This window comes from Anopheles coluzzii, chromosome 2, assembly GCF_943734685.1.
Source record: "Anopheles coluzzii chromosome 2, AcolN3, whole genome shotgun sequence".
NCBI classification, from domain to species: Eukaryota; Metazoa; Arthropoda; class Insecta; order Diptera; family Culicidae; genus Anopheles; species Anopheles coluzzii.
Genome location: NC_064670.1, coordinates 93,880,457 through 93,898,723, shown reverse-complemented (window position 1 = coordinate 93,898,723; position 18,267 = coordinate 93,880,457). Strand labels below are relative to the sequence as shown.

The following is an 18,267-nucleotide window of genomic DNA, read 5'->3' as shown; positions in this document are numbered from 1 at the left end:
CATGCTTAATTTCTACGAAATTGAATTTCTAATCCCGCCCGCATTTTCCCTAAATTCAAAAAAATACCCATTACTGCAACTGTCAAATTGTGTTGTCCCTGGGGCGCCCCCAATGTGCGAAGCGTACGCAAACGGGGGCCCAGCGCGTGAATCATATGGCACGGCAAGCAGACGCAGCAGCAGCAGCAGCTTGCGCTCGCGAGAACGCTCCACATTATTTACATCTCGCACGCTGTCGCGGCCGGAAGGTGCTCTCGCTCGGGTCCCGCAGTGCCCGCCGTATTCCGATTCCGTAAATTGGTGCAGTTAGTTAGCGTAATGAAGTCGTTAGATTAGTGAAATTATTATCTCGGTGCGTTAGTCTTTTCCGGTGTTGGTCGTGCTCATCGCTCAGGCGTAAACGTGGTGCAGAGTGTCCCCCGAACGCAGTGTAATTTTAAAGCCGTTTTGAACAGTTTGCGGAAATAATGAGAGGGGATTATTATTACAGCTAAAAAAGGGGGTGTGTGTGTTGCCTGATTGAACACTGGGTAGAAGAACTATACGTACAGGAGGGTTACTTGCCATCGAAACGCCGGTGGAAAGCAACCCCTCACTACGTATGTACTGTGCAAATGTAATCTCAAGAGGTGACCTTGGCCATCTAACTCTTCTGGACCGGCGTATGGCAAACATGTGCGCGCGTGTGTGTGTGTGTGTAGAAAAGAAATGGAAAAGTAAAGGATATGGAATGGAACACATATGCATACATAATACACTGTAACTTTCAGCCCACGGTTGCAGGCAAACGTCGCAAGATTATCGTGTTCCATGAAGCAAGATATGGAAGAGCATTCGCGCTTTCCCCCTACGTGAGATAAGGCGGGCTACGACGTCTTTTCGGGGTGCTCGTGTTTCGTCGCCGGGCAGGTAATCTGATGCCAACAGCGCCAACTTTGTGGATATTAACATCGATTTTTGACACGCTACCCTTGCCTACCAGCCATTGCGTATGGGTCCTTTGATGGCGCAGGGGAACAAAACGCAATGGTAAAGGAGCACGTTGTAACTGAAACTAAAAAAAAAATCCACCAGCTTCCACAGATCAAACAAAGTGCACCGAAAGGTGATGGGACATGTGAGCTTCGGTCGTCCTTTTGTCATACATGATTTATGCACCTATTTGTCGCATACTAAAAAGGGATGTAAAATAAACAGAATGAACATTTCGGTGGGAATGACATTTTTTTTTTTTTGGGAAATTGGGAATTTCAATTCTAACATCATGTAAAGCTTTTATTAAAAAATTTTCTAATGCAAGTTGTGAAAACGCATTCCCTTTTGTGGACATTGGCAATCGTTGGCACATTGTAATTTTTTTTTTACTTGCCAATGTTATTGCAAACTCCCTAGGGTACTTGCATTACAAGGCACTATTGATAAGAAGCCGTTGACTTGGTGCAACATTCACTGAACATCCGAGAGTAGCAGCAACACGGCTCGATTATAGGAACCTATGACATAATGCTGTTACGATGCACCATCGTCGGCATCTCTTGATTTATTGCTTTACTTTATTTGTTTGCAATCATATACTGCAAACAGCTTGTCGCTTCCTGAAAAAGCCCTATTAAGCTAGTATAAAGCTGATGAGGTCCTTAGTGGAGATCAATATTGGAACAGTATAGGAACATATTAGGAAACAAAACTGAGCCCAAACTACGCTTTTTGGGATGATCCGTCTCAGTGTCCTTGAGCGATTTTAAAACCATCATGGCTGATGAGTAATGAACCTGTACTAACCAACAAATGAGCAACACGGCCTCGCGCTATCTTACAAAAACCCGCCCTTGAATGGTACTTCTCTTTTTTTGGTTGTATCACCTTCACTAACGTTGCTCCGATCTCGAACACATGCGCCTGTTCCTTCAATTGCGCTATCTTGCGGAGAGCCAACCCATTGCACAACACTAGCCAGCGGCGCCCAGAGTAACGCGATGTGGTTCGATTGATAAATCGCAATCTCCGAGACATATCTGCCCGAAAATGTGTTAACAAGTAGCGTTACCCTGTGCATCGAACGTATAACCAGTTTTGCCGAAAGCTGGTTCTCATCTTGAATGCAAACGCGCACTCATCGCGCTGAATCGGCCCGAAAAGCCAAGGGCAGCCCAGCCAGTGTACGACCGGTCCGAGGCCAAGGTTGTATGGCAAAGATCACACGGACGCACTCTCGCTGCTTGAAGAAGCCTCTTAACCAGGAAATGCGGCGGGTACGTTTGTGAGCCATTTGAAAAGCCTCCACATCCAAACAGCAGCGCGTGATCGATGGTCATCGTTTCTAATGGCCGGAGTGTTTACAAAACGTGGCTTGCAGTGGACGCCATTTGCGTACATACTTGCGCGATCCACTACTTACGCGCCAAGCCATCGGATTGACGATTGTTCGAGACCCTTAGTCAGCAAATTTGATCCTCTAGTTGCTACGGAGACGCATATTTTACACAAATATTCAATGTTCAATCTTCCTAGCTAAAAAAAATCTTCACTTCCAATTGACGCAAACTTTTCAGCTCTGTTCGAAGGTGACGCCACCCGATATGATAAACCTGGAATAATTCTAGGGTCTCAATAAAAAAAAAACATAAATATTTACAGTCAGTCATGGTAATTGCAAACGAGATTCGACGTTTGTTTGCCCTGTCTACGTAAAGCTGCCCTCTGTCCCCACTTCGGCTCTTTGTCTCCTGTCGTCCTGCTTGCGACATGCATTCTGATAAACTTTACGCCATTCCCCAAATCAGCTAAAAAGTAAGAAACGCATCACAACCCTCTAATCGCTTGCAGGTGTCTCTGGTTCTTTGAACATTGGAAATGATATCCCCCCGAACCCCCGTAATACTTACCCCGCTCAACGCAGCCAAATTCCTGTTATCGACGCTCAGCTTCAAAAACTGACGATAACACACGTGGTTATTTGATGATAAGCTGGAGCCCGGGTTGGCTTCGCCCGCCTAGAGTATGTCATAGCATCGCGTCAATGTGATTGCCCGGTGATATCATTATTTACTTCGTTCGCCTCTTTCCACTTTCCGTCGCTTGTTTCCCTCGGATGTTTGAAGTAGTGACCATGAGCGCATTCGCTATGGGATGGGGGTTATGGGGGGCCCTATGCCGTCCCCTGTGTGCATATAAATGCGCAATTTTCTATAAATTTCCCTTCGGAATCGAACTTTCTTCATCAATCTAAGCAATCAAAGTGGCGAATGCTGCCCGATTCCCGAGTTCTAAATCACTTTCATTAAGTGCGTGCGAGCGAAAGAAGGAGTCGCGTAAATTTGTTACGGGTGCTTTAATTATGCAAATGTGTCTTGCTTGAAGAGACTGCCAAAATAACCCAGAGAAACAAGACACCGGACGGTTTTATTTGTTTTTGCTTTCCGGACGGTGACGCACAACCGCTCGAACGATGAACCGCATTTTCCCCCGGGTGCCTCTGCCGTTTTCCCTCGCCACGCGCACACAGCTCATCTCCAAATCTCAATTTCCTTGGGGATGGAAGAAGAAAATTCCTCCCCCCCCCCCCCCTCCTACTCCCGCTCCGTAAACCGAAAACCTGGTGCTGCTTTTCAGGTTTTATTGCCTGTGTCTTGTGTTTCTCGGTCCGGTTTGTTGGTAATTTTGTTGCTCTCGCGGTTGCCGAAAAATAACACGGTTACGCTAACCGCAACGACCTCCCTCTCCTCTCTCCCTTTCGTCCGCACAGCATTGCATTAGACCCCCGACGCCCCAAGCTTCAAACCGCGGAGAGCGCCGTGAGAGTGTGAGAGTGAAAGATAACGATACAACACGGTGGGCTTAGGTGAACGGTTTCCCTCCAAAAACCAAAAAAAGAAACGAAGGAACAACACACGGCAGCCGGTGGCTGACCTAAGCTCGTACGGCGATCTCACGCCACGCCAGTCTGTTTTCGGAGCGCGTCTGGTCGCGTTCGGGTGCTGCATTTGTCTGCTTGTGTCGATTCGCCGGTCGCCTCTCGCGCTGCTGCTGCTGCTGCAGTTCGTTGCCACACGTGCGCGCTACCATCAGCAACGGAAAGCAAGGGAACGAGATCGTTCCTTCCCAAATTCCGCAATCCCGGCGGTGCGGCGCACGAAGGAGCAGCTGTTTAGCACCGTTTGGCGTGTGAAAATTCGCACGTGCCACACACACACACCCGCGTACACGACGACAGTGCTGATAACAACAGGCTTGAGTGTACGACAGGGTTGTTGTGTGTCAACGCTGCTGCTGGCCCGGTTGCGTGGTTTTTCACTGTCGTCAAGGTAACGCCAGCTGGTGTTACACCGTCTTTCGCTCTCGTGACCATCCGATATCGGATAGCCATTGACGAAACAAAGATTAGTCGGCCATCGACGTAAAGTGTGTGTTCTGCTGCCTTCCGTGCCCGTACCCAGCTGCCAACCAAATCCCGAAAGGTAAAACCAGTTCCTGTGGAAATAACACACCAAAACGCAAGCGCGAGTGATCATTATTAGCGATCCAGCCGATCATCCGGTTGCCTGCGTTTGAAGGCAAAGTAGCTAACACGTACACACACCGGCGCAAAAAAAGAAGAACTGAGAAACGAACCGAACCGGACGAAGAAAAAAAACACACACACAACACATATGTACATGTGTGTTTGATCGACGGCGGCCACGCGTATAGTGGTTGCGATTGATTTCCAATTTGATCCGACGTCAGGGAACATTAGTGGCGCGTTGGCGATTACGAAATCACTATTAGCTTGGAAGCAGAGAGAATCGAAAAAAAAAATCGGGAGTAAAAATCACCGACCCAAGCGACCTTCGGTTGATTGTGAAAACTCGTGTGAAATTATACAATAGTAACTGCAGAGCGATACTAACCTGTGGTGTGGTGTGTATGTTAAATCCGAGCCAGCATTCCTCCATCCAGCATCCAGCGTTCCAACCCGTTACTAACGTTACTGTGCGGTTACTGTGGTGCTCTCAATCAGACCCGAATAAACCGGAAAAGGTGTACAATAATCGAAAGTAAACCATTTTTGTGTTGTTTTTTTGTCCCTGCCCCGAATCGAAGTGTTCAACAAGTAACGTGTGGTGCTGGAAGCAATCGTCGTTACACCCGATGAGTGCGTCTTGGTGGTGTGGAAGGGCATCAACGTGGACGCGTGGTAACGTGTACAGTGACAGCGCAAGTGTGGCTACGAAAGATCGAAGTTAACGCAAACCGAGTGTTGTTTCAGTGATAGTACTTACACCATCCTTCCTACGCTTTCAGTCTGGTGCCAAAAGTTGTTAGTTTAAGTGTAGTTTTGTCGACCGTTCTACATACACCTCAGCTGATCCGCCCTTTTGCGTATTAGTGCCTTTATTAGTGTCAGTGTGTGTGTGTGTTACAAAAGATACAGAAGACCGTCCGATAGAAAATGCCGCTTCCAGAATTCCTAAACCCAACACCGGCCCAGGTGGCCGAACTGCGGCAGCTGTTCAAGGAGAAGCTAGAAAGAGATGCAGCGAAAGTTCCAGGTAACGTTACCGGGAGATGCTAAGTAGGCCTTAAGTATACCGCAAAACAATGCGGGGGACAGTCTGGTAGGTGCTTCTTGCGCCCAATCTATCTTTCACTCTTTGGCTAAAAGGGCACGGAATTGAGCCTGCAAGGTCATAGCCAGTGACTCAGCAATGTCCAAGAGCCGTTATCTTTCCCGGTGGTTAGACAAGAAAATAATCACTCAAAGGCGAAGCCGATAGGTTGTTTTCATGGTTGTCCCTTGGTGGCTTTTTTTAAAGTCATTGTGACGTTTGGCGCTGCTCTCGTGACAGCTGATTATTAGTCTAATTTTAGGAGCAAAAAGGGCAATTACTTTTTAATCAACAGGTATCTGTACATTAAATACAAAGGCCACAATTCCCACCAGGATTCAATTAAAACGCTCATCATTTACATATATGCATACACATAGACAGGCGTCCTGTTGTCGGTAACCACACTGCAAACTTGTTGCACTATTTACCCTCCCGGGTGGCGTTATCAAATTGCTAATAACTCATCAGACGGTTTGTTGGCGGGGTGGTGTGTATGTGTATGTATTATGCTCTTTTTTCTCAGCGGGTGTCGAACCTCGAGCCTCACCTGTTGCAGATATTGTTCGATTTAACAATTTTAAGATTAATTAAATTTTAGATTTAATTAGGAATAAAGCTTAGATTTTAATTAGGAATAAAGCGATATGTTTAATTCAGCTCTCAGCTTACGACCTAATTTCTGGTTAAATGTATTTTCTGTGAGAAAAATAATCGTGAAGAAACTTTTTATTCTAAATTTTGTATTAACGTATGGTAGCATAAAAGCCCTTCAACTTAGATGGCATTTAAATTGCCACATGTTTAATTATTACAGGGCTTACGTTAACTAAGTGATCCATAAAAAAAACCTCCCAACATTACCCCATCCTTTCCCCAAACATTGGCCATACCGAGTACCACTTTTGCTCTTTACCGTAATTGGAGGAACATCATAAACGTTTTATTTCCTCTGGCTTTGGTGGTGAGTGCATCTCGCTTAGTGGCGTCTTGCCACACACAAACATACTGGCCGGCATTAGCACATCACTAGCCACGCTGTGTTGCAAATTAATGCCACACTGTAATGCCTCATCACAGCATAGCGGGCACAGTGCCGCCGTTTCCCCTTTCACCGGTCCAGCGTGAATAGAAAAGATACCGCTTTTGGGCCCAAGGTCGCCCCAAGACCCAGTCCCGGACTGTGCCAGCGTCTCTCTAACGGACCGTGACGAACGCCCCCCCACCGCGTTACCCGCATCGTCTTGTGACACACGGCCGCACATCGGACAGTGCCCGTCCGCGCGCGCACATTACACGCTCGAGGGAAATTGGCTTTGGCTGAGATCTCAGTCCACTCTCGATGACGTCGTGACATCTTGTTCGTGGGAATGACGTTCAAGGTCTTTTGCCGAGCGCGAAGAGAGACGCGTTAGATAAGATGTGCGTCCAACTCCCAGCTGGCTGGATGACATTGGTTTCACTCTTAGCGTTCCCAAAAGGGCTGCCGATGCTTCTTTTGTGTGACCATGTTTTGAAGGATGATTGTATTGGAGGATATTTGATATTCTTTTATCATCGACTCTACCAGCTCGATGGTTGACAAAGTTTGTTAGCTTTGTTCAGCTTAATTGTGCAACTTCCTCATTCAACGTTGTGCTGCAGCTCATTCATCGTAAACTTTCATTCAAACTTTTCCCAACGACCCCAGAGACCCTGAAACGGCCCCTGAAAGAATTCAAACGATCTCTCCCTCTCTAGTTCAAGGCGTATCCACCGCCTCCGATAAAAGTCGCATGCCTTCCAACGAACGCCCTCAGGTCGGACTGGTTTTGTGTGTGCTTTTTTTTTGCTCACACCGATAGTTTGAATAGTTATTTGACTCATTTGAATTTTTAAGTAACACACGGTTGCTAACCTCTCCGTTTATCTCTGTCCGTCTCTTCCTTCCCACTGCAGCGGGTGGCTTCCACGAGCATGATATGAGGTGGGTTTTCGAAGGCGACGGCTGGTTGACCAAGTTCCTGGAGAACAATGACCTCAACATGAAGGAATCGTTGAAGCAGCTCTGGGAAACGTTGGAGTGGAGAAAAAGCTCCGGCATCAATGGTACGTTACGCGTGGAGTCGTGTGCTCCAATGTCAAGCAACATCTTGCCGCCAACAAAGATACTAATTGTGTTGTTCCGTTTTTTTTTTGTTTGGTCAACATCTGCTGTAGAAATTCGTGAAGATAACATTCGCATGGAATACATTAACGACGGGTTAATGTATCCCCGAGGACGCGACGTCGACGGCAAGACCGTGTTCATCTTCAGATCGAAGCTGTACGTGCGGGGGACCCGCAACCTGGACGACCTGAAAAAGTGCTTCCTGTACTGGATCGAGCGAATCATTCGCGAAGCGAACGACGATCTGGTGACGATCGTGTTCGATCTGACCGATGCCGGACTCAGCAACGTCGACATGGACTACACGAAGTACATTATCAACACGTTCAAAAACTACTATCCCTGCTCTCTGAACTACATTCTCATCTACGATCTTCCATGGATATTGAACGGTAATTGCAACGCTTCAATTGTTCAAATGTGCCACAATGTGTTAACGTGTTGTTTGTTGGTGCCTTTTCAGCCACCTTCCAAATCATCAAAAAGCTCCTGCCCGCCAAAGCCGTCGACCGGTTACGGAACATCAGCAGTAAAAACATTCGCGAGTACATCGATGACGACAACATGCCGCGGAGCTGGGGCGGCAAGGACGATTACGTGTTTCAGTTCGTGCCGGAAAGGCGGAAATCCATGGAGTTACCGTTAACGCAGAACGGTATTCAGAATGGCATCCTCTCGAAAAAGGTAAGGCTGGACTGGGTCCTTTTGGCTTTTACTGTTCATCATCCTCCGCTTATCTAGTTTCGTTGTTACTACTAAGTTTTGTTTACTGAGTAAGATTATTTATTAAAGATAAAAACAAAAAAAGAAAAGTTTAAAGCTTGAACACAAAACTCCGTACAGAACTGTTCAGGCACATATAAGCGTAATCGCTTGGGTGTGGAATATTTTCATAAATCAAACCGCTAAAAGCTCCTTTTGTGCTGAAAGCTTTGGGAATCTACTAATGCACTAGGGAGAAGCGTTATGCGCCCAGGAAATAATACTGCTAGACCGATCCACGTTGGGCTGGTTTCATAATTTCTAAAATGCATGAACCATTTACTGGATGGGAGCTATAAATTATATGTAATCAACAGTTTTGAACAGTAATCAGAACTTTGCAAACAACTCGAAAAAAGTGCATGTAAAGAGGAATATTACACATCGATTTTAAAGGATACTAAACCCCCTCCACCGTGCATGTCATCCTGCGGACATATGGTGTAATTGATGGTGAAAGTTTATTAGTTAACCTTTGCATCGAACGATGGCGTCAACTGTATTGATTCCTTTCTATTCTTGTATTTTCCCACCGGCAGCTCCAAAGCTTGTCCCTTGTTCAGTAGACGCTTCTACTGTTTGCAGTATTCTACCGGCTGTAACACGATGAGTGACGGCTTCTACACCGGCCATGTGTAGATAGGAGTTTGTTTATTCCAGTTACATTAATAATAGAATTTTAAAAAAGCTAATACTTACATGTTAGGTATTTTTCACTTTAAACCCAATAACTCCCAGCTGATAAATTGCGAAATGATTTAAATCTGTAGAGTATAAAAAACTCTAGTAAATACTTATTGAGAGCTTAGGAACCCGATTAAAACGTAGCAGACAAACATAAACGTTCAATGTACAATAGTTTAATGTTAATTATCTATTCCGACCAAACGGTATGAATGAAAACATAACTAGATGTAATGGCCTTTTCAAGTGCATTTACTACACTTGTCCTAAACAGCGCGCTGCTACCATTAATTTCTACCCACGACGCAGCGGCATTCACGTCACGGAAGAAAAACACTGGCACGAACGGCCACAGCTCGGGTCGGTCATATTATGCTCAGAGCGCTTCGAACCTTAACCCTCCTACCCTCCCCTCGGTAGCTAAGTACCGGTGTGGGGCAGCATGTGTAGATGGTGAGGTATATAAAACAAATCCCCACCCCTTTCTCGCAACTTGCCACTACTGTCTCGCTATTCCGTTCGGGCGCTCGCTCTCCGCCAAACTCCGCAACGTGAGCCGGTAAAACAATTTATTTAACAACCCTCTAGCTCACCCCATATTTCCCTGCCATCCCTGTGCGCGCTACCCTTCCCCGCGGCGGCAGTTGGGTTGAACCGCGAAAACGCTCCAGCGAGCCAAGAAGGCAGGGGCAGTCAAGTGGTACGTGTGTGCGAGCAAAAGAAACTGAAAAGAGAGTCACAGAAGCGTCACTCGCTTTGAAAGTGATACTTGCGGAGTGGAGTTTAGTAATTTACCGGCCGTTGATCGCGACAGACACGCGCGACTGCAAGGGATGCAGTTTTAACCGGGGTGCGAAGGAAATTTCGGTTGTTCGTTTTACTTCTTGTTGTTGTTGTAAGCGTGCGCGTGTGTGTGTGTGTATCTCCCTTCTCGGTAGACTTCTGCTGACCTAAAAATCGTCATCGCGGTTGCCTTGCGTTCAGCTTTTTGTGCCTGGCGTTGCAATTTCAGTGTGTACACACATACACACAGTAGGTGCGCATCGTTAAACAAAGTTCACCCGGGGCAACGCGGGCACAGATACGAATCGAACCAGCAGCAAAGCAATTCCGCCCGGTTGAGGAGGAGTACCTTCCTTCCTATCGAACAGTGGTGTATCATCCAAACATCTTCACCACGTGCCGTCCAGTTCCCGGCGTGTGTGACGTGCCGCGTCGCGAATCGATTAAAAGAAGAGGAAAAAACACAGGGTAGAACGTTCTTGAAAGTGGTGTGTCCCAGGGCCCTTTGGGAAGGTGTGCTCTTTTTAACGATATATAGCTCACCCACTCCCGGCTTGTAGCCTTCGTATCGATTCGAGGCTAATAGTCGAAACTAAGTTCCCCTCTCCTGCCTTGATAAGACAGTAGCTCCGACGGTGCAGCGGTGTAAGGACAGCAGCGTGCCCGCTGTGCCATCTTTTACTATTTTCCAATTTCCCAAAATAAATATTGATTGGTTTTACGGTCGGGCGGTGCAGCACAGGACACGATATAGAACGGTTTCATCGCTCTAAAAATCAAAACCCCTCCAAAAAAGTGCCAACCAACGGGTGTAAGCGTCGTCAGTCATCCAAAGCCAAATCGATCATCATACCTACCAGCAGCTGACGACTTTCACGTAACATCCAGTTCGAGTCAATTCCAATCAGCTGTGACAAGGGAAGGAACCTTGTTGTATTTAGTGGTGCGTGCACGTGGGCAGATTCAAAAGTTTGAGCTGAAGAGCGCACAGAAAGTAAAATTAAAACTAGTTGCTGTGCTGTTGGGACAGGTGTTTAGTGTTTCGCGGTAAGGCAAGTACGACAGAGGAGCACCTCCAAGTTACCTCCATTTCCTTGGAAAAACTGCGCCCAACGGTTTCAACGTGCGATGGCTCGGGTAATTACTTCATTATAGTATGCATTTAATAACATATTAATCATCCTACTCTACGTGTACCTCGAAATCTGTTACTAATACGCCATGCGAAGCGGAGAGTTGATTTAGACGATTGCAATTACAATCACACGCATCGGTTTCTTTCCGGGTGATCATTATAGACCCAACGCAACTTCAGTACGGATCGTACGCAACATTACGCAAGGTTCAGGTTTCAGCTACAAAGGCAAGGCTTCAAGACGAGGCTCACCTTTCCCTTTCTACGGTTAAGATTCTGCACGTACAGCGTACGCGTTTTGTTGTTGACCCGCATCGTAAGTACATCGCACCCAATAATAAGACACGTTGTGTGTGCCGTCTTGTACATGATGCGAAAAGATGCGGAAGGGAGGGCTTGGTTTGTTGCAAGCCGAAGGCTGCACATTGGACTGCAAATATTTTCGTGACCAACAAATGAAACCGGTTTTTGAAGCGAAGTGGGGAAAGCATTCCTCTCGACCTCGAGGAGTTAGTGGTGGCTGTTGAAAAAGAAGCAAAACGCTAGCATTTGTTTTTGAATGTGGTTATTGTCTGTTCTTTTTTTATACGCCCATATTGCATGTTGTGACAAACAGTGAGGAAAGTTCGTTGGCCCGATTTGGCAACGTTGCGGTTTACGACTCTGTTGATTGTTAGACGGTTACCAATCGATCGGCCAATTGCAGCAAATTCATTCCCATGTTAATTTCAATTCAAATTAGTTACAGAATAGGGGTAATATGGTTGCACACAAATTCAATGCATTCGTGAACGGTAAATTCAAATATTGATGCTTTCTGTGAGCTTTTCGGACGTTGTCAAAAACCGGCAAGCCAAACACAGGTTTTTACGAGCTCGCCAACGCTCCAAATCGGTGCGATTTTCCCTCGCTGGCGATGCTTTTTGTAAGTATTTGTGATGGTTTTTGACGTTTCGAGTGAGGGTTTTTGGGAATTCAAGATTGCAGCTAATAAGCTCGCGCTGGTGTGCGATTGTGTTGGTGGGCAAAATTAAATGGCCAAAAAAATAAATACACCCCCCCACCCCTCATTAGCATTATCATCGACGCTCCGCCGTCTCACTTGCTCATATATGTTCCGCTATCGCATCAGCTGATCCACTGGTGGCTTTTTATGTACAGTCTTCATTTGAGGGTCTTGGCGTTGAGGGAATCGGGGAAAGCATGTATTGAACTTTTAACGGTGCTTTTACTAATTTAATAATTTCATGCCAGTTCTGACGAGGCCATTTGCGTGCCTTGCCGTTTGATAGTTACGAAGCTATATTAAACAAGCGTAGGGGTAGGTGGAACTCAAAAAGTAAAAATAAGTTGAACATGTTTCATGCATGATCATCATACCACCGACAAACCGACGTGACACTGGCATTACAAAGGTGTCCCACACGAAAGTACTGTCCAAAGTCCATATAATACAGAGGTCGATGCATAGCTCGATTTTTGTCCACCATTTTGAAAGCTCATTTTTGACAGTTAGATGAAAAAGCGCTCACAAACGATTCCAAACAACCATACACTGTTTAGGGCTAATTGTGCTTTTTCTGCACAAAACCTAGTGTAACTATACATTTCCTTCTCATGAACGTGGCATGGAATAGTTTTTTCAGTAATTCATCACTTAAAAATGAGCACAATCAGAAATCTTGCCTCTTAGCTTTGACCCTCTTGAGCTGCACAAGATTTCGTCGTAATTTCGGGCACTGATCTTGTTGTAATCAATAATTGTACTATAATTCTATCTTTTCTTGATATATGTCAACTTTAAAAGTACAATATTACAAACAAACGATGTAAAAATGGCCGAAAATGCTTTCAGACCACTGCATGCACAACAACTAAAACCTCAATGTATGCTACGATGAAACTATTGAAGCTTTTTCATCCAGCTGTCAAAACTTTCCCACGCTTTTTGATCAAATGTTCTGGACGACTCGACCTCTGTATTATATAGACCAAAGTATATGAAGATCAGGTGGTCTCATAGCCTGTTTTTCATAGCAAAAGTTGAACGTCACTTTTTGACAGCATGGGTGAAAACATTTCCCCAAACAAGCTTTCTGACGACTTGCCTTACACACAAACAATCTTAGAATCTTCGTTATTTGCACTGAAATACCTTAAAAAACACTCAAAATATATGTTACTGTAAGCTAAACCAAATCTGAACTAATTAAAATCCATTTTTGGATCAAAATAATGCCGTCGATGAGGACACCAATGTGTACTACGTATGTGTTGCTAAGAACAAAGCGAACGGTTCCTATGGAAATTCACTTCACCCATTCTGTCAAAATGAGATTTTTTTTATTTCGAAATTAGTTGTCAATTTGTATGGGACCACCTGATATTCATACACTTTGATATAGACTTTGGTACTGTCATTTACCAGTGAGGCGATCACTTCTGTCAAAGTAAGCTCTGTTCACTGCTGCTTCGATGTAAACAACTTTTCTAAATACAAATTGCTAAGGAAGTTTGAGGCAAAATTTTGTGAGAATTATAGGACAAAACACCAAGGAAAATAATTTTATAAGTTTCCAAATCAATGCAAAAGATGTAAGAAGTAAATAAAACAATGCGCATTGGAATTTGCAGAGAAAAACAAAAAGGGGCTTTGGCAGTTCCTACTCTGTGTCAGTGTAGTAAGCGAATCATTATAGAGATGGCGCTAGTGTTTAACGTATTTTCATTTGAAATAAGGAGACAACTTTTGAAGCTCTTTTTGTTCGAAGTGTCACGTCGGTTTGTCGGTGATCATACTCCACTTCATGTATGAAAGTAATATGTGATATTTCAATACATATCAAACCGTAGGTAGGTGACCGCTTACTGAAAGGTTAAATTTGTGAGAAAAATCCACATTTGCTGCGAATTTCTCTTCGTAAGATTCGGGATGTTTCATGTTTTGACATTTATATGTTTTTCAACTGAGAAGCACTCCAGTTAGTGAACTTCTTGTTTGAAAAAACTCCAGTAAAACACACCCAGTTAGCGGTAATAGGTTCTGTATGTCTTTCCGGAACCAAGGTTTGTACTCGAACGTTCGTACGAAAACAGTCCACCCAACGATGAGGCAAACATGTAAACAAACAAGTACACATATCTTTATAACACTTTACACTTCATAGACCGAAGGCTTACTGTACTTACGGAACATATTGGCGCGTATACTACGGTTGTTCATTAAATCATACTATCGATGTATTCAATTGTCCATCGATATGCATTTAGGTGCATGAGGGCGTGCATTTGTGGCAAAATGATGATCTGCAAGATGACAAATACCACGCCTTGTTGATGTAATGCTGAAGATCAAGCATTTCTTAACAAACTTACCAGCTGCCGGATGTGTTATCTGGTTTCATCCAGGCCTTTCCTTCGCGCTGATTGTTGCGTGTGCCTCTTTGAATTGAGATCCTACGCGTTGCGCAGCTTTGTTACGGCCCTTACACGTCAATTTAATTAAATTAATACTAAACTGTAATCGATTCCGATGTAAATAGTTTAAAAAAATTGCGATAAAATGGATGATAAATTTAGTCTTGCTGGCTGGCTTGTTTACGTTTTTACACGCGTCGATATGCGCGAAAGAGATGGCATGTCACAACGAGCGAGAACCTACACACTTCGATACGTGATGCGTGTAAATTGTCACCAACACAACAAAAGGCGTATGGACAAAGGTGGACGAAGTGTTAGATGTGTAGTGTGACGGGGAGAAGAGGGCGGCACACAAGCTCACTCTGAAACGAGCACTGTCGGCAAGTAAAGGAAGGGTAGAGTAAATGAGCGAGATGCAGCGATATTCGAACGTCAAAAACCCTCGCAATGTTGTACGGGAGCGGCTTTCGGGACGCAACTGCAACTGAGTTGGAATTCCTGCGGAACAGATACAAACAGCCCACACGAACGAAGCTCACTTGCTCGGGGTGAAACGCGGCGTGAAACTGCTCAAAACCGTTCGACCAGCTAAGGATCAGGTGAAAAAGGATTTCCCGCAAAGTGGGACAGTGCGTGCCGGATCAATTATACATCTACTGCGCCGCTTTCCGCTGTCTTTCCGCATAGCAGCAACCCCAGTGTGTTGTCTGTGCGGTGTTCAAATCAATCGATAGCTTCGCGAAAGAGGAGGCGCTGGTTTTCAATGCCGCACGAACGAACACAGTAGTAGGCTGTGAGAGAGAAGAAAAAACTATCTTCCTGCGTTGCGGTGGCCACTGGAATACCACCGGAGTGTGTACGTTTTTGCTCAAATTACAGACGAAATTAGCAGTATTGCAACAAGTGCTCGTACAATCGCTCGCTGTGCGGAGTTGTGATTTATTGTTTGTGACCTTGTCCATTCACGATAAGTGCTCCCGCGGGTCTCCGTTTGCAGTCGAGCGCCCCACCATCAACTGAATTGCGGTTGCGAATGATTATTAGCTAATAAGTTCTATTTCAACCCTCCCGACAATTGTACGCTAACACCTAAAACCCAGCCGTTTGGCGGACAGTCGAATCATCCCTGGCAGAAGCGACCGTAGCTTGTAGATTGAAGCTATTTATAAAACTGTAATAGTGAATTTTAACACCTCCCTTCTTGGAGCATTATTCCCGGGATAAGAGCAGAGAAAAAGCTAGCTCCCCAGGACAGCCAGCTAGCACGCCGGTACAGTTGCATCAAACTTTACCGGATTTGGAGCAACACAAAAGACGACCGGGGGTGCGCTGCAGAGAGCCAGCCAAATTTTGTGTTGAGTACGGTCATTTCCTAGCACTTCCGTTCATTTGTCATCGCGTATAAAAGCGAAACAAACACAGTTTCTAAACATTTTACCATCGCTTCTTTAACAGCTTCTTCCCCCGTTTTAATGAATGTTTCTGTCTCTTCTCTGTTTCATTTTCCACCCTCACAGGTTCACTTTGCCAACCTTAGCCCACCAGAGTCCCCAATGCTGGACAAACCAAGTACCACTTTTCAGCCAGAGTCCAGCGAAGGTAAGACTGAGTGAGAAAGGATGGGGAAGGGGGCGGCGCACGAGGAGAGGGGAGTTAGTGCCTAACATACTTGGTTAATAGCTTTTTTGGCTTCTGCTCAAAAAGGAAATTTATTGTGACACACGGGCGGCCGGAGGGTGGCAACAAGGTGTAAAAAGAGGGTCCAGTTTGGCAGAAAATCGATTTTATTAATTTAAAATTCATCCTCAAATTCCATCTCTATGGTAACACAACGAGCGCGCACTCGCCTGCATGTCTCCGCATGCATTATTTAAAGTTATTTAAAGGCTACAACTGTCCGGAATTATGTAATTGTAGAAAAAAAATCGTTAAATGTAATGCAATTTAAGATTTTGCACATTTCTTAAAAGTTATTCAAGGACTCTGATTAGTACGAAAATATGCCATTTTAATTGCATTAAAACTCAAAGTTATCATTGTTCCCGGGAGATATACCTACTTGCTTCAACACGCTGTTCAAACGGCACTTTTGCGTCACGATTATGCTTCTATCGCTAGATGCTTCATCCGGTCGGCTTTATCTACAACCCTTCGCTCTGATACAGGTGCTGATTGTTATGTTATTGTGTTTCGATTGCAGGAGAAATGTTACGGATAAAGCCACAAAACACCATTACGTTCTCGCGATTGGGCAATGATCTGGTCGGTACGGTCGAAATCACCAATGTCGACACGAAAGATGTGTCCTACAAGGTAAATGCTAATTTGAATTATCTCTGTCGCCCAATGAGCAGCAAATCATTGATTTTTTTTCTTCAAATTTTCATTGCAGGTGAAAACGACCGCGCCGGAAAAGTTCCGTGTACGTCCCAGTACCGGCGTTCTGCCGCCCTCAGCAAGCGTGAACATCAACGTAATGCTACAGCAGGGCCAACAGATGCACACAATCAATAGAGAAAAGTTTCTGGTGATGTGTATCGGACTGACGGATGAAATTTCCACCAACCCGCAGGATTTAACCGAACTGTGGAAGGTGAGCGCCTCTAAATTGCACGTGTATTGATGGCACTGTTTCTTATAAGTTCCTTTTTTGTGTCCCGGTTTTTAGAAAATCTCGGCCAAGAGCTCCTCGGTAGAGCAGCATCGTCTGAAGTGCGCACTGCCGGCGAACTGTGACGAGAGCGGTCTCGAATCGATGTTCGGCGGCGCCGGCAACGTGATCGCCGGCCCGGACCAGTACGGTGTGATGAGCGGCTCGTTCGGCGGCAGTAGCATGATGGGCATGGGTGCAGACAAGCAGATGTCGCTGCTGCAGCAAACGATTTCGCACCTGAACGAAACTACGCACCGGCTGGAGGTGCAGGTGAAGCGAAATCATCGGTTCCAGTGGATTACCTGCGTGCTGTTCGTGCTGCTCGCGTTAGCCATCGTGTACATACTGAAGATAGAGATTAAGAGTCATGCTTCGGAGTATTGCACCACGGCCGAAAGAAACCATTGAAAGGGGGGAGGGGTAACAACACAATCCCATCCCAGCACCGTTTTCGAGCCTCCGATATCAGCTCCTTCATTCCCGGGTTAGCTTTCGTGTTTCGTGCGTTCTTCTTTATGTATTGTTCAGTATGTGCACTAAAAACAAAGCAAAAACGTCATTTCATTCGGGGTAAAACCGGGCTTCCTTAAAGCCCTTCACTTCGCTCAGTTTCGTTTGTATTTTAGTTTGGTAATTGTAAACCGTTAGGTTCTTTTGTTCTTTGCTACGGGTGGAATATGTTGTCTTGCGTCTCCTACGGTAGGGTTATTTTATGAAGTAAATTATTCGTTAGTTAATGGTAGAATACCCAATTTGTTGTGTTTAATCGCCATCTCTTTGCCGCACGGCTATGAACGGTACAAAACCGTCGTGTTGAGAATAAACATATTTGCAAGAAAACCCGTTCTTTTATTAACTGCCGAAACATATGGAATATAAAAGTAAGTTGAGTTAAATTTGCAACTGATTTGAATCTCAACGGACATTTTTCCCTTCAGAAACGTTATTTCGCCACACTGTACCGCAAGTTTATCTGAGCAAACTAAATTTAAAAAAAAACAATCCGTTATAAAATACGCTCAATAATTCATAAACACAATGTTTAAGCAACGCATTACGTATTAATTTAATATTAATAAATCATTCTCACTAT

The 18,267-nt window shown here is 45.0% G+C and overlaps 1 protein-coding gene across 10 annotated transcripts; it reads left to right on the top strand.

Moving 5' to 3' along the window:
- The first annotated feature begins 194 nt into the window (after window positions 1-194).
- On the top strand, window positions 195-18,014 carry LOC120949020 (motile sperm domain-containing protein 2-like). 10 transcript variants are annotated; one of them, XM_040365951.2, is made up of 9 exons: window positions 195-315; window positions 5,284-5,531; window positions 7,527-7,676; window positions 7,788-8,129; window positions 8,201-8,421; window positions 16,039-16,120; window positions 16,722-16,834; window positions 16,914-17,114; window positions 17,190-18,014. In XM_040365951.2, the coding sequence occupies exons 2-9, from the start codon at window positions 5,432-5,434 to the stop codon at window positions 17,580-17,582; spliced, it is 1,602 nt and encodes a 533-aa protein (XP_040221885.1). In that variant the 5' UTR covers window positions 195-315; window positions 5,284-5,431; the 3' UTR covers window positions 17,583-18,014. The 10 variants fall into 10 exon arrangements, with proteins under 10 accessions (XP_040221885.1, XP_040221884.1, XP_040221883.1 ...); XM_040365950.2 differs by having other exon boundaries at window positions 5,083-5,531; XM_040365949.2 differs by having other exon boundaries at window positions 195-352.
- The last annotated feature ends 253 nt before the right edge of the window (window positions 18,015-18,267 follow it).

Coding starts and splice junctions, on each gene's coding strand:
- LOC120949020 (XM_040365951.2), top strand. CDS start 5,432: ATGCCGCTTCCAGAATTCCTAAACCCAACACCGGCCCAGGTGGCCGAA. Junction 16,835..16,913: donor CGAAAGATGTGTCCTACAAG/GTAAATGCTAAT, acceptor TTTTCATTGCAG/GTGAAAACGACCGCGCCGGA. Junction 17,115..17,189: donor ATTTAACCGAACTGTGGAAG/GTGAGCGCCTCT, acceptor CCCGGTTTTTAG/AAAATCTCGGCCAAGAGCTC.